This window comes from Anastrepha ludens, chromosome 2 (genome assembly GCF_028408465.1).
Source record: "Anastrepha ludens isolate Willacy chromosome 2, idAnaLude1.1, whole genome shotgun sequence".
Taxonomy (NCBI): domain Eukaryota; kingdom Metazoa; phylum Arthropoda; class Insecta; order Diptera; family Tephritidae; genus Anastrepha; species Anastrepha ludens.
This window is the reverse complement of record NC_071498.1, coordinates 135,509,757-135,526,200: the sequence shown is the minus strand read 5'-3', so window position 1 is coordinate 135,526,200 and position 16,444 is coordinate 135,509,757. Positions and strand designations below refer to the sequence as shown.

Genomic DNA, 16,444 nt, shown 5'->3' with positions numbered 1-16,444 from the left:
CAATTTTCAAAAAAAAAAAAAAAAAAAAAAAAAAAAAAAAAAAAAACGTTTTTTGAAACAATTAGAAAATTTTCGCTGCGCGATTTGCCCGTCTATTTTCAAATCTTTATTCACTTTTTTTATTTCTTCCGCCACCTTATTCCACAAAACACTCTTTTTCCTCCTCCTTTCCATGCTCAGTCGGGCTCTGAGAAGCAATTTTACTTCCGATGTACTTAGATAATCGCTAAAATCAAGAAAAATGTAACAAAATATTGTTTTAATAACGTTTATTTAATATATCTTTGCATTAAAAGCTAAACAAATTAGTTTTATACTCACTTTTCATCAGACATCATATTAGCGTAATCAGCGGCAGTATTAAAATTTTTGCTGCAAATAATGCGTGACGTTTGATACAAAAATGGCGTTTTGGAACGCGATGCATTTGCAGTACTGCCATATTTGCATTTCTGAACGCATTGCCAACACTGCAAAAGTACGTTGCGCATTATAATGCGTTTCTGAATATACCCAAACTCTTATTAAAACTCGCCCAGACATGTATCACGAACATCAACAACGCTGGTAACACTACGGACCCCGTGTGGTCTATGTGAGATCTCTTCAGATCAGCCAGAAATACCTAACCTTACCTGGATCAAACGCTGGCATAAGTGCGTGGCAGTTGGTGGGCAGTTCTTTTAAGGCGATAACATGACTTTTGAGAAATAAATTTTGTATTTCTGAATATTTTCCGGGAACTTTTCAAGATGGTGTACTGAGTTTATGAGCGAACCCTATATGAAACAACAACTTTATATAAAATTATCTGTATTTTCATTTTGTGTAACTTAAAATCTACTTATTCCTGAAGGTCTTATATTCTATTTACTTTCTATATTTTCTATGTATTTGTGTATATTGTGTGCAAGTATGGCTTAAATATGCATTCATAAAGAAGTGCCGAGTACAAAATTTAATATCAATAAGATTGCATTTTATTTACGTGTAGGTATTGAAAATTGAGTAAGCATTGTCAGAGCATCACTTTGGCGTTTTTGTACATTTGTGTGAACGATTATGGGCAATTGTAGTTGTAAGGTGAACACAGTAAGAATCCTTTATCCTTTTATCCAAAATGCATGCACATAAGTATTCCTACTTACATATTTATGCACAGTGGCGAGCAGGACTGAGTGCATGATGATTTTTCTTATAATATTTACAATGGTTTTCGAGTTAGAAGTTTTTTCTTATTTGTCATATAAATCAAACTTTCCAGCTTTATACCGAATTTCGAAAAATTCTACAAGTTTTCATTGGAATTTTGTACTTTTTAGTCTGTAGAAACATGGCTCGTGAAATTTTAGTTAAATGAATGCTTGTTTGTAGCTCACCACTGTATATTTGCTTAGGGTATTTATACAATATTTTTGAAGTAAATTCTTGGCTTTGACAACGCTAAATGTAAACAAGTCTATTGGGTTTGTTGAAATATTACGACTGCTTCCATTTATGCATTATTTACACACTGTTTTGTATATGTACTCTGTGTGTCTACCTAGGATTGTGGCTAGAACACCGGCTCAATATGATGGTGGAAGCGAAATTGCAAGGTCTCTTAGTATCCATAGAGGTACGGGTAGATAGGCATTAATATGGCAGGTCGCAGTTGACGCTCTTGTGGCATATGGGTCTTCATGTGTTTTTTGAGATGGTCGCGTCGGCCAAACTTCTTACCGCAAACGGCACATGGATATGGTCGCAGTCCTGTGTGTATGCGTTTGTGTCGGGTCAGCTCCTCATTGCGCGTAAATGTCTTACCGCAAGACTCGACGTGGCATTTGAAAGGACGTTCGCCTTAAAGAATAAATTATATATATTATTATATAATTTTTATAACTCGTTTTTGTAATTTCGAAACATGATTAACACTTTTGCCACTCAACTTACCGGTATGTATCCGTATGTGCCCTTTCAGTTGTCCATTATTTGAGAAAGCCACCTCGCATTGTGGGCATCGAAATTTCTTTGGACGCTGTTTTCTCGCATTGAAGGCCTTGGTTTGCGCCTCTTCGGCCATAATGCGTGCATATTCGCGTCCCATTAAATCGAGCGCGTACGCATCCATATCGGCAAATCCTGCTGCTGCTACAGCCGCGGCGCTATTGGACGTGGGCAGGATGGATGTGGGAGGCAACGCTGTAATGACTTCGCTGGTTCTGCTCATAGCAGCTGCCGTACTAGTCGCATAAAAGTATTCGTTAGGCATTGCTACTGGAGCCGTCGTCGTTGTTGGCATAACATTCTGTGCCAACAAGTGCAGTTGATATTGATGCTGCGACTCAAGCACTTCTCTGCTGCGAAAGTGATGCGGCGTCGCAAAAATTTCCCTATTTAATGTGGGTCTTGCAATGTAGCCATTCTCGGGCGTTTGCGTCGGACATATGGCGGTAGTTGGAGTGATTCGTGTTAGTAAGTTTCTGCCATCAGTGGTAGACTGCTCACGCTGGTAGAGTTCGGTCTCGTCGCTGAGACGACTACAATTACTTTGGTTGGAAGCACATTCAGAGGTACGATTCGTATGCAGGTAATAATCATCATCCACTTCCACCTCCTCATCTTCTACCTTAATTGTTTTTGTGGCTGTGGGTGGTGTATCCACACCATGAATGCTTAGATTCTGTGGCATTGTGGGGTTGCTGGTGGCGTTGCTGGCGTTAGCAGCGTCTGCGTTGGGCGCCATGTCCCAGGGGCGGAAGAGGCGTGAAAAAGTATGCGGGGGAAATTGAATTTTCAGCGAAGACATTTGATTTTTTTTGCAAATTTTCAATTTATAATTAAAGTTTGTAGTTTCACTTTTTAGAAAATATTTTTGTACTCAATTGGCTATAATTTTCCAAATTTCACAGAACACGCAATAAAATTAAATAAAAAACAAGGAAACTAAATTTTAAAAATAATGCGAAATGCTTGCGGACAATGCCGTGGTGGCGCGACACCTGCGTTCGAACAGTACGAAATCTCAACGATAACTGACTGCTGTAGCAGCGAACACAGCATTTATGTGTAGAGTCCTAAGGCAGGACATGAGCCTTCGACTACCTACACTAATCAACTTATCTGCCATCTTCTTGGCCTCACACATACATATACACACAAACACACAGCCATTGGCGCACTTTTACACTCCACCCTTAAATGCTCGTCTCGATTCATTCATGAACAAGAGCAATCCCTGCGGTTTTGTCGCCTGCCTCTATCTTGCCTGTTTCGAGCCTTCGTGAGTGGCAGGTTCGCCTGCCTGCATGTTTGTCTGTCTGTCTGACTGGTTAGCTGGCTGCGTGCCCTTCGTCAATTCGCAGACAGCGTTCACACATACACATGCACACACATAAGTGCTTGTCGAAATTCGGGGATGATTTTTTCAGCAATGGCTACTGAAGCGCATCCTGCCTTTGCCCAAGCTATTTTCCTTCTGGTATGTATCGTCTTTTCATGCTTTGCGAAATTTTATTTATTGCATTACGTTAGAGAGCTTACTCTTGTATCGTAGTTGTTGTTGTTGCTGTTAGTATGAACCGTGTGTGTACTGAGTTGGAAGATCATAATAATTGTGTTGCTGAGCGAATACCAAAAAGTCAATGCGCCGTGTTGCTACAGCACTTTAACTGACGCTTTTTTCTGATTATGAATTTTACGCTTTCCCACCGACAAACCCACCACTGGATGCGCAATTTTTGAAAAAGTTATCAGCCCCTGTTCCAACCTACCCCCAACCCATTTTCCGCCGACCCACAGCGACACCATAACGCGCGCCCTAGGAACTTTTCCCCTCGTAACGGTTGTGGTGAGGGTATCGAAGTTCTGCTATTGCTATTTTTGTTATTGTTTTTAATCTCGATCTCAGATTTTAAGCGGGTTTCTGCCATTTGCTAAAGCTGTTCGTATACGTGTGTGTGTGTATTTATGTGTGTGCACACTCACTGTTGTTGCCGATAATGTTGGCCGTTAATTTTATGTGTGAGGGGGCTTACATATTAAGCGCGCCCTCGATTTTGCGGGCATGTCGCAACTTTCGGTATTGCGTTAAGGTGATGGGGCTCGATAAAATGGAACTCATTTTCATAACCATTAGTCGCCCAATCATGATTATTCTGTTGGGCCATCGTTTTGTTTGGGCAGCACCTATTAAGGAAGTTATATTTAAAACAAGTACGGAAATCTAAATTCGGTAAGAATCTGATTTATTTTTCGTCAGGGTATAAACCACACGGTGAGTTTTATTTTTTATATACAGTCTGTGTCAGAAAGAAGAAACTGCGATTACTCATGAAGTATAAAAGATATATATTTAAACAATTTTTACGTAAAAGTATCTACAAAACTACGAGTCGCAATTACTCAATAAGCCGTGTAGTCTCCATCGTGGTCAAGGCTGAATTATTTCAGCCTTGCATCTTCTTCATACTTTGAACCAGCTTTTCTGCGTAGCTCGTCGACAAACAGGACTAGATTTTGCGAACTTGACGCACGAGTTGCTTTAAATCATGGACTGGCCTTCCGGTAAGATGCGTTTTTATAGTTCGCCACACATTTTCAATGGTCAGTCCACGCCATTTTCTTGTTTTGTTGTTTCTCAATGTGTTTTTGTGAGAGCAGTGGTTTTGTTGACGATGTGGGACGGTAGGATATGTTCGCCTCCTTCAGTCGACGTTCGATGGTGTTGATACTCACATCTATTCCCTTTTTGGCAAGAACTGATTGTGCTTGGCGTAGTCACAAAGAAGAGTCCCACTTAAAAAGTTGGAAGATCATTTTATCCAGCTTTTTTGTCGTCACTCGCTTCAAACCGCGCTCGCAAAAGTCATCAACATTTTTGTACACTTTATACCGCTATTCCACATCACGACAAACTTTTTTGATTTTTTAATTACTTTTGCAGCGGCGGCGTAAGATACCTGTACTTCTCACTCATTTTTGTTTGGCTGCGCTTACGGGAAAGTTTCGAACGACACTAACCTGAGTTAGCACTGGTGTCGTAGCCCTTGAGTGGGACTATTACGCCGGAAAAAGCAGAACGAAATATATTTTGAAGTTAAAAGAAAAAAATGCTTATTTTCTTCTGACACAGACTGTACGTTAAATGTATTAAAGAAAATCAAAAGTTTAGATGTAATCTTCATTACATATTTCTTAATGTGTAGAGGTGCATAAAAGTTTCATATGAAAAGCAGATATTTTCACAAAAACTGTTTAAAAAAGTGTTTGGGTGGAATACACCCACTATAGTAGTAGTGGTGTGACTTAAATGGGTTGAGAGGTCAGCTAAAGTAGCTATCTTCTACGTTAGTATAGCACCAGATTTGAGCGGCGTATGTTTGTATGGCGATTGCTGAATTATTTCTGGCTTACAAATGCTTAGCAAACGCCAATTTGGGTATGAGAATGACATCAATATATTTATATTCTGCCACCACCTGCCTTTTCTAAAGACCATCATCTCATAATTTACTTCCAGTTTTCTTGTCCAGTTTTTCAATCATAGATTTCATAACATTGGGATTATCTGCCAGGAAGACAATATCATCAGCATATAGATAAAGGTGTACATTTATTCCATCAATCAGTAGACCAACTTCCAAATAGTCGTGTTGATCATTTATGTATTAGGTGCGCAACTAAGTTCTCACTGTTTTTTTGATGAAAATACAACTTTATTCTAAAAAAATGGTTTCAAGTGAATCATTGAAAGTATTGCCCATCGCTAGCTACTACTTTTCCCCATCTTTCTGGTAGATTTCGTATACCGTTGCGGTAAAACTGTTCATCTTTTGAGGCTTTCCACGGATCAGGCCATTTTTTGATGGTGTCATATGAATGGAACTGCTGGTCAACAGGTGATAATTGGACGGCGCAATATCTGGAGAAAATGGCGGGTGGGGTAGGATTCCCCATTTCAATGTTTCCAGGTAGGTTTTAACGGGCTTGGCAACGTGAAGCCGACTGTTGTCATGCTGAAAATCACTTTTTCATGCCTCTCCGCGTATTGAGGCCGCTTCTAGCGCAGTGATGGTTTCGCTTAGTTTTAACAGTTCATAATAAATAATACCAACTTGGTCCCACCAAATATGTACATAGCATAACCTTCGCAGCATGAATATTCGGCCGAGGCGACGACGAAGAAGCATGACCGGGCAGTCCCCATGACTGTTTTTTTTTTGGCTTGCTGTAATGAATCCATTTTTCATCACCCGTCACGATGCGATGAAAAAAACCCTTCCTCCCTTCCTTTTTTGCCGCTGGAGCAGTTGTTCACAGGCGCAAAAACGACGTTCAACATCCCTTGGTTTTAACTTATAAGGAACCCAAGTCCCCTGTTTCTGAATCATTCCCAAAGCATGCAATCGCTTGGAAATGGATTGGCGAGTAACTCCTAATACTGAAGCAAGCTCTTTCTGCGTTTGACACGGATCCTCATTGAGCAATGCCTCCAATTCAGCGTCTTCGAAGGTTTTGAGCCTTCCTTCACGCGGACGGTCGTCAACATCACAATCACCGTCTTTGAAGCGACGAAACCAATCTCAGCACGTTGCTTCACTTAAAGCAGCATCTCCATAAACTTTTTGTAGCTCTCGATGCGCTTCAGGAGCCGTTTTTTTCGAATGAAAGAGGAAAATCAACACTTCCCGCCAATGGCGATTATCCGGCACAAAATCAGACATTTTCACAAAACCAAAATTATATGATACCAAAACAAAATCACTATGTGTTGAAGCAGTTTGTTTACCATATGTCTAAGCTTGGTTTATGACGTCTAGCTTATGTTAGAATAGACTAGCACACAATGCTGGCGGTATCTATTCAATATATTATACGATTTGTATGTATAGTATAATGTGGCAAACACAGGAGTGAAGTGCAGGCTTCAAGGTATTTTGATATTTCCCTTCCTGGCCAAACTGCTGTTCTCGAATTCAAATATATATTTTCTTTGTCTTTCATTATTATTATTATTATTATTATTATTTAGTGACTGGTATGAATACCAGTACTAAAATTATGTTTGAGCATTGGCTTCAGAGGCCATCAGCTCTCTTTGTCTTTCAATTTTTGATAGTTTCATTTGGATGCTATGCTTCGAATTTTTGCGCATTTATGTATTTTATGCTGCTTATTTGGATTGGTGGCGCAAAATAAATAACCCAACTATTTTTTCTTTTTAATTATGTTTTTACGTAGAGAAATGCATTTAATGTATGAAGGGATAATCGATTACGAAGTTTTCTTTTGTCTTTTTCAAATTTTTTCTTTGCTTAAATTTTTTCTAATTATGTTTTTAGTAGAACAATGTTCTTACAGTATGAAAGGATAAACCATTACAAAGTTTGCTCTTAAAAGTATTTATTGTGCTGAAAACTCGCTACATTTTGCATATGACAAGAGCCGAATTGCCAAATTTGCTACATTTTCAAATGGTTTCAGGCCATCTGAGTCGTTAGTGTATGTAAATTAGTAATTAAATTGAAACTCCAGCGCTGGCACAGCTTTAAATATTTATTTCCAATGATCTCGTGGTCTCAACTATCTGTGAGAAATGCTTGCAGATTGCGTTTGAGTTTAAAAAAAAAATTCTAAAAAGGGCATTAGGCACTAAACCATTTTTTGGCGATGGATGCAGGTGTTAATAGCACGCAAAACAAATTTATCATTGTTTCCGCTTTATTTACATTTCTCCACTATGGACATAAATAAATGTACTTCAAACATCTCAACCACCTGATTTGGGACTTTGCCAAATAAACGTCCGCCTGTTTGATATCCACCTTCAGCAAAAAGGCGTGAAGTTTTTTATTTGGCTGTATACACATTCCAAGCATCTCTAACAAATATTGAAAGCGACTCTTTTTAGTCTACTTCTCTACCTGTAAAGATGGAAAATGATGCAAACTTTAATAAAATATCCAATAAGGACTGCGACAATCCAAACGAGTTTGATTCATCACGAATATGCCTTCTTAAAGCTTCTGCCAGTGTCTGACGCTCTAACTTAATAGTTTCGTGTTCTGCTACTATTCCGAAAGCTATACATATTATGCTTTGGTTAATAAATGTTTTAAACAACTTTTAATGAAACAATTTAATTGTTTGCACAATTCACACCACATAGAACTGTAAAAAATGCAGAATTCAGCTATTTCGAAGTATCATACGAATTTCCTACTCTTAATGCCGTAGCCGAATGGGTTGGTGCGTGACTACCATTCGGAATTCACGTAGAGGAACGTAGGTTCGAGTCTCGGTGAAAGACCAAAATGAAGGAAAAGTTTTTTTAATAGCGGTTGTCTCTTAGCAGGCAATGGCTAACCTCCGAGTGTATTTCTGCCATGAAAAAACTCCTCTTCTCTCTCGCGTCCCTGGAAGCTCAAAATTATTTATGAATAAGTTCGTGCGGTTTCACAACAGATGGCGTAACTTGATTATTATTCCATCGATCCACATTTCCAAACATTCATTGGAGAGCTACTGTCGTAAGGCACAAACGTCAGTATAAGTTTTTTATTTGAAGCGTAAACAACAATATTTTTACCACACTTGAAAATGTCGAATTTCGTGCCAAATAATGTGTTTTTGCGGGGAATTCTTCTTCATTATTTTAATATGAAGAAAAAAGCAGCCGAAAGTCATCGTATCTTGGTGGAAGTTTATGGTGAGCATGCTCTATCTGAGCGAACGTGCCAGAAGTGGTTTGCACGCTTTAAAAGTGGTGATTTTGGCTTGGAAGACGAAGAACGCGAGGGTGCGCCGCCAAAGTTCATGGATACCGAATTGGAGGAATTGCTCGATCAAGATCCGGCTCAAACGCAAGAAGAGGTTGCAAAAACTTTGGGAGTTGATCAATCAACCATTTCCAAACGTTTAAAAGCCATGGGAATGATCCGAAAGGTAGGCCATTGGGTGCCGTATGAATTGAAGCCAAGAGACGTTGAACGCCGTTTTATGGCATGCGAACAACTGCTTCAACGGCACAAAAGAAAGGGTTTTTTGCATCGAATTGTGACTGGCGATGAAAAGTGGGTCCATTACGACAATCCAAAACGTCGGGCAACGTATGGATACCCTGGCCATGCTTCAACATCGACGTCGGCGCAGAATATTCATGGCCTGAAGGTTATGCTGTGTATCTGGTGGGACCAGCTGGGTGTTGTGTATTATGAGCTACTGAAACCGAATGAAACGATTACGGGGGATGTCTACCGACGACAATTGATGCGTTTGAGCCGAGCACTGCGAGAAAAACGGCCGCAATACGCCGATAGACACGACAAAGTTATTTTGCAACATGACAATGCTCGGCCACATGTTGCACAAGTGGTCAAAACATACTTAGAAACGCTCAAATGGGATGTCCTACCCCACCCGCCGTATAGTCCAGACCTTGCGCCATCCGATTACTATCTCTTCCGATCGATGCAACATGGCCTGGCTGACCAGCACTTCCGTAATTACGATGAAGTCAAAAAATGGATCGATTCGTGGATTGCGGCAAAACCGACCGAATTTTTCACAAAGGGAATCCGTGAATTGCCAGAAAGATGGGAAAAAGTAGTAGTAAGCGATGGACAATATTTTGAATATTAAATTTGTAACCATTTTACGTCAATAAAGTTTCAAATTTCGAAAAAAACCGCACGAACTTATTCATAGTCCTATTATTATTTTGTTTGTTATTTTCATTATAATTTTTTCTCGAGAAAAAACAAATCTGCGACAAAACAACTAAAGGAATATTTGTATTTAAGTTGTATATTGATGATTATCCGCGTAGCGCAGAATTCCATGTCCCAGACGTTTTTAAATAAATAAATAGTATTTACAGTAATGAATCCAACGTGAAAAAGTAATTTTTGCGTTTACAAACAAAAACCAGTAGTTATATATATAAAAAAAGGAAATTTCTTCAAAAGTGCAGTCACGAATGCAGTGCCAAAACTTCACGGTGTAGCCTGTTCCCAGCATCACTTATAAAATAAAAACCAATATTTTAGTCAAGTATAATAATCAGTATAACTGTTATTGACATTTTGGAATTGTGCAAGGTAGTATAATTGAGCAATATAAAACACTTATTAAAAAAAAAAAATTAATGCTTTTTTGGATGACATTTCTGGTCCCCAGTTTTTTGCGTCACGGTAAAGCCTATCAATAAAATTGGATTATTTACATAAAATTAAAATGCCACATTAATTTTATTCTAGTAAAAGCAACATTTAACTTTGCTAACTTGATCCATTAAGGCAAACATTTTTTGGTTTTTATACCTTCGAAGTAACAAACTTGTTTTGGGAATAACAGAATCGTCACAGAGAAGCCTCCATATATTTTGCAATACAATTAATAATGATTTATAATTAATCTTAAATAATGTGTAGTACTATTAGTCTAGTGAATATAAATGGCCTCAACATCAAAAAAAGTTGAGAATCATCGACAATTTGTTTAAAAAATCAGTATTACATGTGCGTCACGGTGAAGCATCTGCGTATGGTGAAGCCTTTTTGGGCGAGTATTAAGCCGTGTGCTTTATTCAAATAGTTGCACGTGCAATTTTAGCGAATTTGTGTAAACAAATAAAGACAAAAACAAAAGTTATTAAAGGAATCAAAGCTAATGTAAATTTCCAAATCTAGTTTGATAAGTTTTATTTAAATCTAGTTTGATAAATAAAAATAAATTACCGCATAAAATTCCATAAACAAAATAACCGTTGAATTCACAAACGAATAAAAATTAGGCTTTTTATTGTATTGTATAATTTCTAACTATTAAATAATCATTATTTAAACCAATTATAAAAATATGTCCAAACTTTTAAACTGATTTATTCTAATTTGCGTATGAACTCAATAGTTCAATAGATCTGATTATATATATAATTGGCGCGTACACCCTTTTTGGGTGTTTGGCCGAGCTCCTCCTCCTATTTGTGGTGTGCGTCTTGATGTTGTTCCACAAATGGAGGGACCTACAGTTTCAAGCCGACTCCAACGGCAGATATTTTTTATAAGGAGCTTTTTCATGTCTGGAATACACTCAGGGGCTTGCCATTTCCTGCCGAGGGGCGACCGCTATTAGAAAAATGTTTTTCTTAATTTTGGTGTTTCACCGAGATTCGAACCTACGTTCTCTCTGTGAACTCCGAATGGTAGTCACGCACCTACCCATTCGGCTACGGCGGCCGCCTATATAGATCTAATTAATGTGCTTAAAATGAAGCCTGAATTGGAGCCATTTGAAGCGCTATTTGTTTATAATGATTTATTAACAAAGTATGACTTAAAGAAAAATATTTCCATTACCAAATCCTTCTAACTTTTCTTGTAGAATGAATGTCGCTTCATAGTTTTGAAAAATTGTAATTTTTTCATAATTTATTTAAACAATTGCTGTTAAACAATTAAAAATTGAAAAATACAATATAAGGGTAAGCCTTATTTAATTCTCCTACAAATCCAACAGCTTAGTTTGGTAAAAAATGATTGGTCAATAGCTATATAGTACACACCAGCGTTTACAATCAAATTGTTTATAAAAACACAAAAATTATAAACATTTTGTCCGGCCCACTATGCATATTTCATTCTTGATCCGTAACCTTGAAGATTACGGGTTGATTTTTATTTAATTGTAAAACGAAAAACCAATAATAATATGAACTGAATTCTGCGCTACGCGGAGAATCACCCACATACATTTTTTTATGTAATTAGTAATTATTTTGTATTTGTTAACTGTAATTCCTTTGGAAGGAAATTTTTATATTTTCTACATTTTAATTAAATAAATAAATAACAATGAAAGCTGTTTCAAGGACACATTTGTTTATGTTTTAGCATCTACTATATATTTTTGTTGAATTGCTAATTGGTTTCACTTCTTTTTGAGTAATCATTGAAAACATGACAAACATTTTTTTTGCAATATTTCACAAAATACAGAATTATGCCCTAAAACAAATTTGTAACAGAATTTTTATACCCAGAATATTAATTCTATATTATTTTGTCTTTATATAATTTTCAAAATACAGAATTCTGACCCAAAGGAATTTAGGCTGTTTAGAACTTATTTCACATTGTTTCTAAAATTTATCCGATATTATAATTCAGAACTTAGGACCGTTTCCCATTCGTGGTTGTCGCAGTTTTAGAACTGAAATTGAAGGCAAAGATTAAGGACTAGTCTTGAAATCATAACCCCACATCTACAACTTCTATACTTATGGTAAAAAGCTCTGTTAAAATAGAAATGTCAGGTAGAGGTACCTGCCTAAGGGGCGAACGCTATTAGAACAACTTTATCGGTAATTTGGTGTTTCATGCACGGAGATTCGAGCCTGCGCACTTCCGAACGGTAGTCACGCACCAACCCATTCGGCTACGGCAGCCGCCAACGGGAAATCTTATTGGTAGAATTTTCGATCACGAGCGGTACTAGTAATTAGAAGTACTACAGTGATTTTCATTTGGCGGTTTGATATTTATGCGGCTTGCTTTCACCAATCTATTGTCCTAATTTTAAACGCTGAAGATGCTGCTAAATTTCATTAAGTCTCCATGAATTAAAAGAAAAATTACTTGGATCTCGGAACTGAAATTCGCCTAGAGCCTGTTATAGAACATAAAAACTGATAAATGTTGAAATGCGCATAGACATATGTATGTACATACAGGTATATATGTATACATAGTCATATGCAACCAAATCGTCAAGGTGTCAAAAATGAGCAACTTTAATATTGACGCGATGCCTTGACAAAGCCTATAAACCTTGAAGGCCTAAACGAGGATGCGAGCAACGAAGGCAAACCGCACTTTTGCGTGAAACATAAATCAAATTACTTGTTAGAGCAGTTGGTTTTATTTTATTTGAGGTTTTTTTTTATACGAATGAATGGTTTCTCGACTGATTCATTGTAAATGAAAAAAAAAAAAAAAAATTGTATGGCACTTGGAAATTTAGTACAATGCCTATGACATGGGCGGCTCTTAGGGTTGTCATAGTTATAAACGCGCATCTGTGGACGCATACAAATAATAGTCACATACACATACATACTGTGTATGTATGTAGATACATAATGAAACTACGCGTACTCGTTTTAGGGTATATGAGTGGTGTGTAAGGGCTCAGCATACTAGTGGTTACGCACACACACATACACGCCATCAGTATTTGATTTGACCAAAACGGCGGCCAAATGGTACAACGGACAAAAACAACACAAAGGGCACAAGGCATCGATACTTGCAGAATGCAGGATGAACTATCAGAGCCGCGTGCGACACTGACAATAGCCGAAAGCAAGACGCTAAAGCAGCGAAAACTGTGATATTGAAAATGACTCGCGCGCATTCTTTGGAGATAATAAGTAGCACTCATGTATGAGCATATATACATATATATGTGTGAGTATATAAATACATACCTTATGTTTATCCGTAAATGTACAGACATACATACATACAACAGAAGCATGAATGTATTGTATTATTTTGTACAAAATATATCGATTAATTTATCTTGCACTCAACTCGTGGCAACAAAAAGAAACGAGCGGTGGAAATGGTGGTGCTTATTTTCAATGACAGATAAGTGGTGGAGGGAAAGATATGAAAAGGAATGGCAGACATATTTGGCAATCGAAATATGTATATATGTGATGATGCTGCCGCGCGCCACTTTGCGGTCGTTGTCATTGTTTGTAACTTTGGTTTTTAGTACCACAGACAAAATTGAATAAGCCACCCCACAACTAAATATTAAGAAGTTACAAAAACACATACAATCCGGTTCACTTGATTAGAGGCAACAATTTTTATGGAAGAAAATGGTTATTAAAGCCAAGTTTCTAAGGTTTGAAAATAAACACGCATCAATATATTATTCCATCTAACGGTATTTCGCAGCAGTAAAACTACAGCAGTAGCACTACTGTGCCTGATTTATTGGTTCACTTGAATAGAGACACTCACTTTGCCTTCCTTAAATATTTGCGCTTTAAAGCTGTGAAAAGGAAACATTTTTTTAAGCATTCATTGTATTTGGTCGAATAATTCTTAATTCTTATAAAATTGTAAAGCAGAAAGGTTTGACAGAACGCAAAAAAGGACAAATCGATATCTTGATCTCAGAGCGACTTTCAAATCGCTAACTTGTGTAAAAAAGATTGGTCGAAGTCCAAGTGTGGTGGAACTTTACGTGAGACAAACTGCCTCCTATGGTAAGAACTACAAAGGCAGAACCACGATGGCTTTGACAACGAAGGGAACCCGCAAAATCCTTAGGATTGCATCAAATTCCGCCCTTTCAACAGCAAAAATTAAATAAATGCCAAATTTTGTAGCCGGAAAATCCACCGTTCGAAGGACCATTCAAAATGTGTCACATCTGAAGCAATAAATTTCGCAAAGAACGACGTCTCGATTTTGCCAAGGACCGCATGGCTTGGAGTTCTGTTACAAATAACGATCCCGGTGATTGGAAAAATGTAGTATTTACTGATGAAAAGAAGTTCAAACTGGATGGGCCCGATGGATACAGTTACTGTTTCCATGACTTGAGAAAGGAGAAAAGGTAATGGAGGAGGCATCACAGCCGTGAAGATGGTGTTATGGCATTAGGAGCAATATCGTACTATGGCGCGTTTGAATTGAAAATTGTAGACTACAAAATGACGAGGAAACAACTATGAAGCTCCGTTAGAATCATCTTTTGCCGAGATTCGTGACACATTCGTGCCTATTAATTGGGTCTTTCAACAGGGTAATGCACTTGTACACAATTTAAAAGGGGGAAAACTTTGTTTGCGCCCCAAAACGTTGAAACTTTAGCATGCCCACCGTATTCCCTAGATCTGAACATTATTGAAAATCTATGCATGGCTGACTCGTAAAGTTTTTGAGAACTGGCAATAGTTTGAAGACAAAAATGCTTTAATTCGAAACATTAGGCCGTATGAAATTTCATTGGGCTATCTGGAGAGAATTTGTACAAATCCAGTCATCAACGTATTTACGCAGTAACTTATAAATAAAACAAAAGTTTCCAAATTTATTATTATTTTTTCTTATTTAGTTAGTGCCTATATTCAAGTGAACCGATTAATCAAGCACTGTATTGCACCTGCTGTAGTTTTACTGCTGCGAAATACCGTTAGATGAAATAATAATTTTGATGAATGTTTAGTCTTCACTTGAATTATCAGAAAATCTTGGTTTACTAGATCAAATACGATTGCTTTAATAACCATTTTATTCCATAAAAATTATTGCTGCTAATCATGTGAACCGGATTGTATGTATGTTCATATACAGCCATAGAAATATATTTACAGAGGAAATGAATCATGAGGATCGATTAGAACACTCCCGAGGATGATAGGTTTTAAGGTTTGGCCATTCGAAGCAAAATAGTGAGAGTAACTACTGTTACGATGTCCCCGTTTAAGCGGCAACGAAGTAATATAGGCAATGGCTGTGTTGTTTTACTTATATATACATATATCACCAACACAGTCTCAGCTTTGTCGTAAACAAATCGCCGTCATGCCTTATGTGACGTTAGCAAATCAGCTGATTTCTTCTGGAACCAGTTAACGGTCTGATGTTGGCCACACCTTCTGAATTCTTTTCGCTATACATACTCCGACATAAGGCTTATTGGTGCTACTCAATAATTGATGCAATACTGCAATACTGCAACTCTGTTGCAGATATTCAGCTTAACCTAAATATTGTGGATATTTTGCGAAGTTTGCTTTTGAGCGAAGTGAAATTTTAGTAATGAATTTTTTGTTAAATTTGGCAATAGATATTATAACTCGGAAATCCATGGCAGTGGCTTGCTATTATTAGTATTACGAGGGGATTTGGCAGTCCAACCTGAAACATCTATTGTGCATCCGTCATGGATTCAATAAATTTTAGTATTTGTCTTATTTTATTGAAATTTCAGTAGCTTGCTTCTAAAATATAAATAAAATTAAGGAGTCAATGCTGATTGAGGAAAATGGATTGGCTTATGACCGACATTTTAAAGAAGAGGCAAAGTGAGAAAGTGGGCAAATTTCTCAAAATAAAAAGGTTGAATCCAGATGGTATATATAATCGTTTTTTTTTTTTAATTCTTAGATGATGAAACATTAAATGAGCACAATGTATTGCGCATTAGTGCCATTTGAGCGCAATAAGTTACGAAAATTTGAGAAAAAAAAAACGATTTTGCTTACTTATTCCTTACTTCCTTCTTGCATCAAAAATTTTGCTGATGCCGGTTTTTCACAATTTTGCGCGCATGAAGCGTTAAAATTTGAAGCGCATACATACACATATAGTCCTCAAAATAGGTGCGGAAAATTAAAGTTTTTTAAGTTAATACAAGTGAAGTCCAAAATAAACAA

The 16,444-nt window shown here is 37.3% G+C and overlaps 1 protein-coding gene across 1 annotated transcript; it reads right to left on the bottom strand.

The window, feature by feature from the left end:
- Window positions 1–816: 816 nt before the first annotated feature.
- On the bottom strand, window positions 817–3,004 carry LOC128859630 (Krueppel-like factor 13). Its single transcript, XM_054096590.1, has 2 exons — window positions 1,936–3,004; window positions 817–1,842 (listed from the first exon to the last, which is right to left on the bottom strand). The coding sequence occupies exons 1-2, from the start codon at window positions 2,789–2,791 to the stop codon at window positions 1,604–1,606; spliced, it is 1,095 nt and encodes a 364-aa protein (XP_053952565.1). The 5' UTR covers window positions 2,792–3,004; the 3' UTR covers window positions 817–1,603.
- Window positions 3,005–16,444: the final 13,440 nt, after the last annotated feature.

Excerpts from the sequence above, each read along its gene's own strand:
- LOC128859630 (XM_054096590.1), bottom strand. The coding sequence starts at position 2,791 with ATGTCTTCGCTGAAAATTCAATTTCCCCCGCATACTTTTTCACGCCTC. Across the intron at positions 1,843-1,935 it reads GCACATACGGATACATACCG|GCGAACGTCCTTTCAAATGC; the intron begins GTAAGTTGAGTG and ends TTATTCTTTAAG.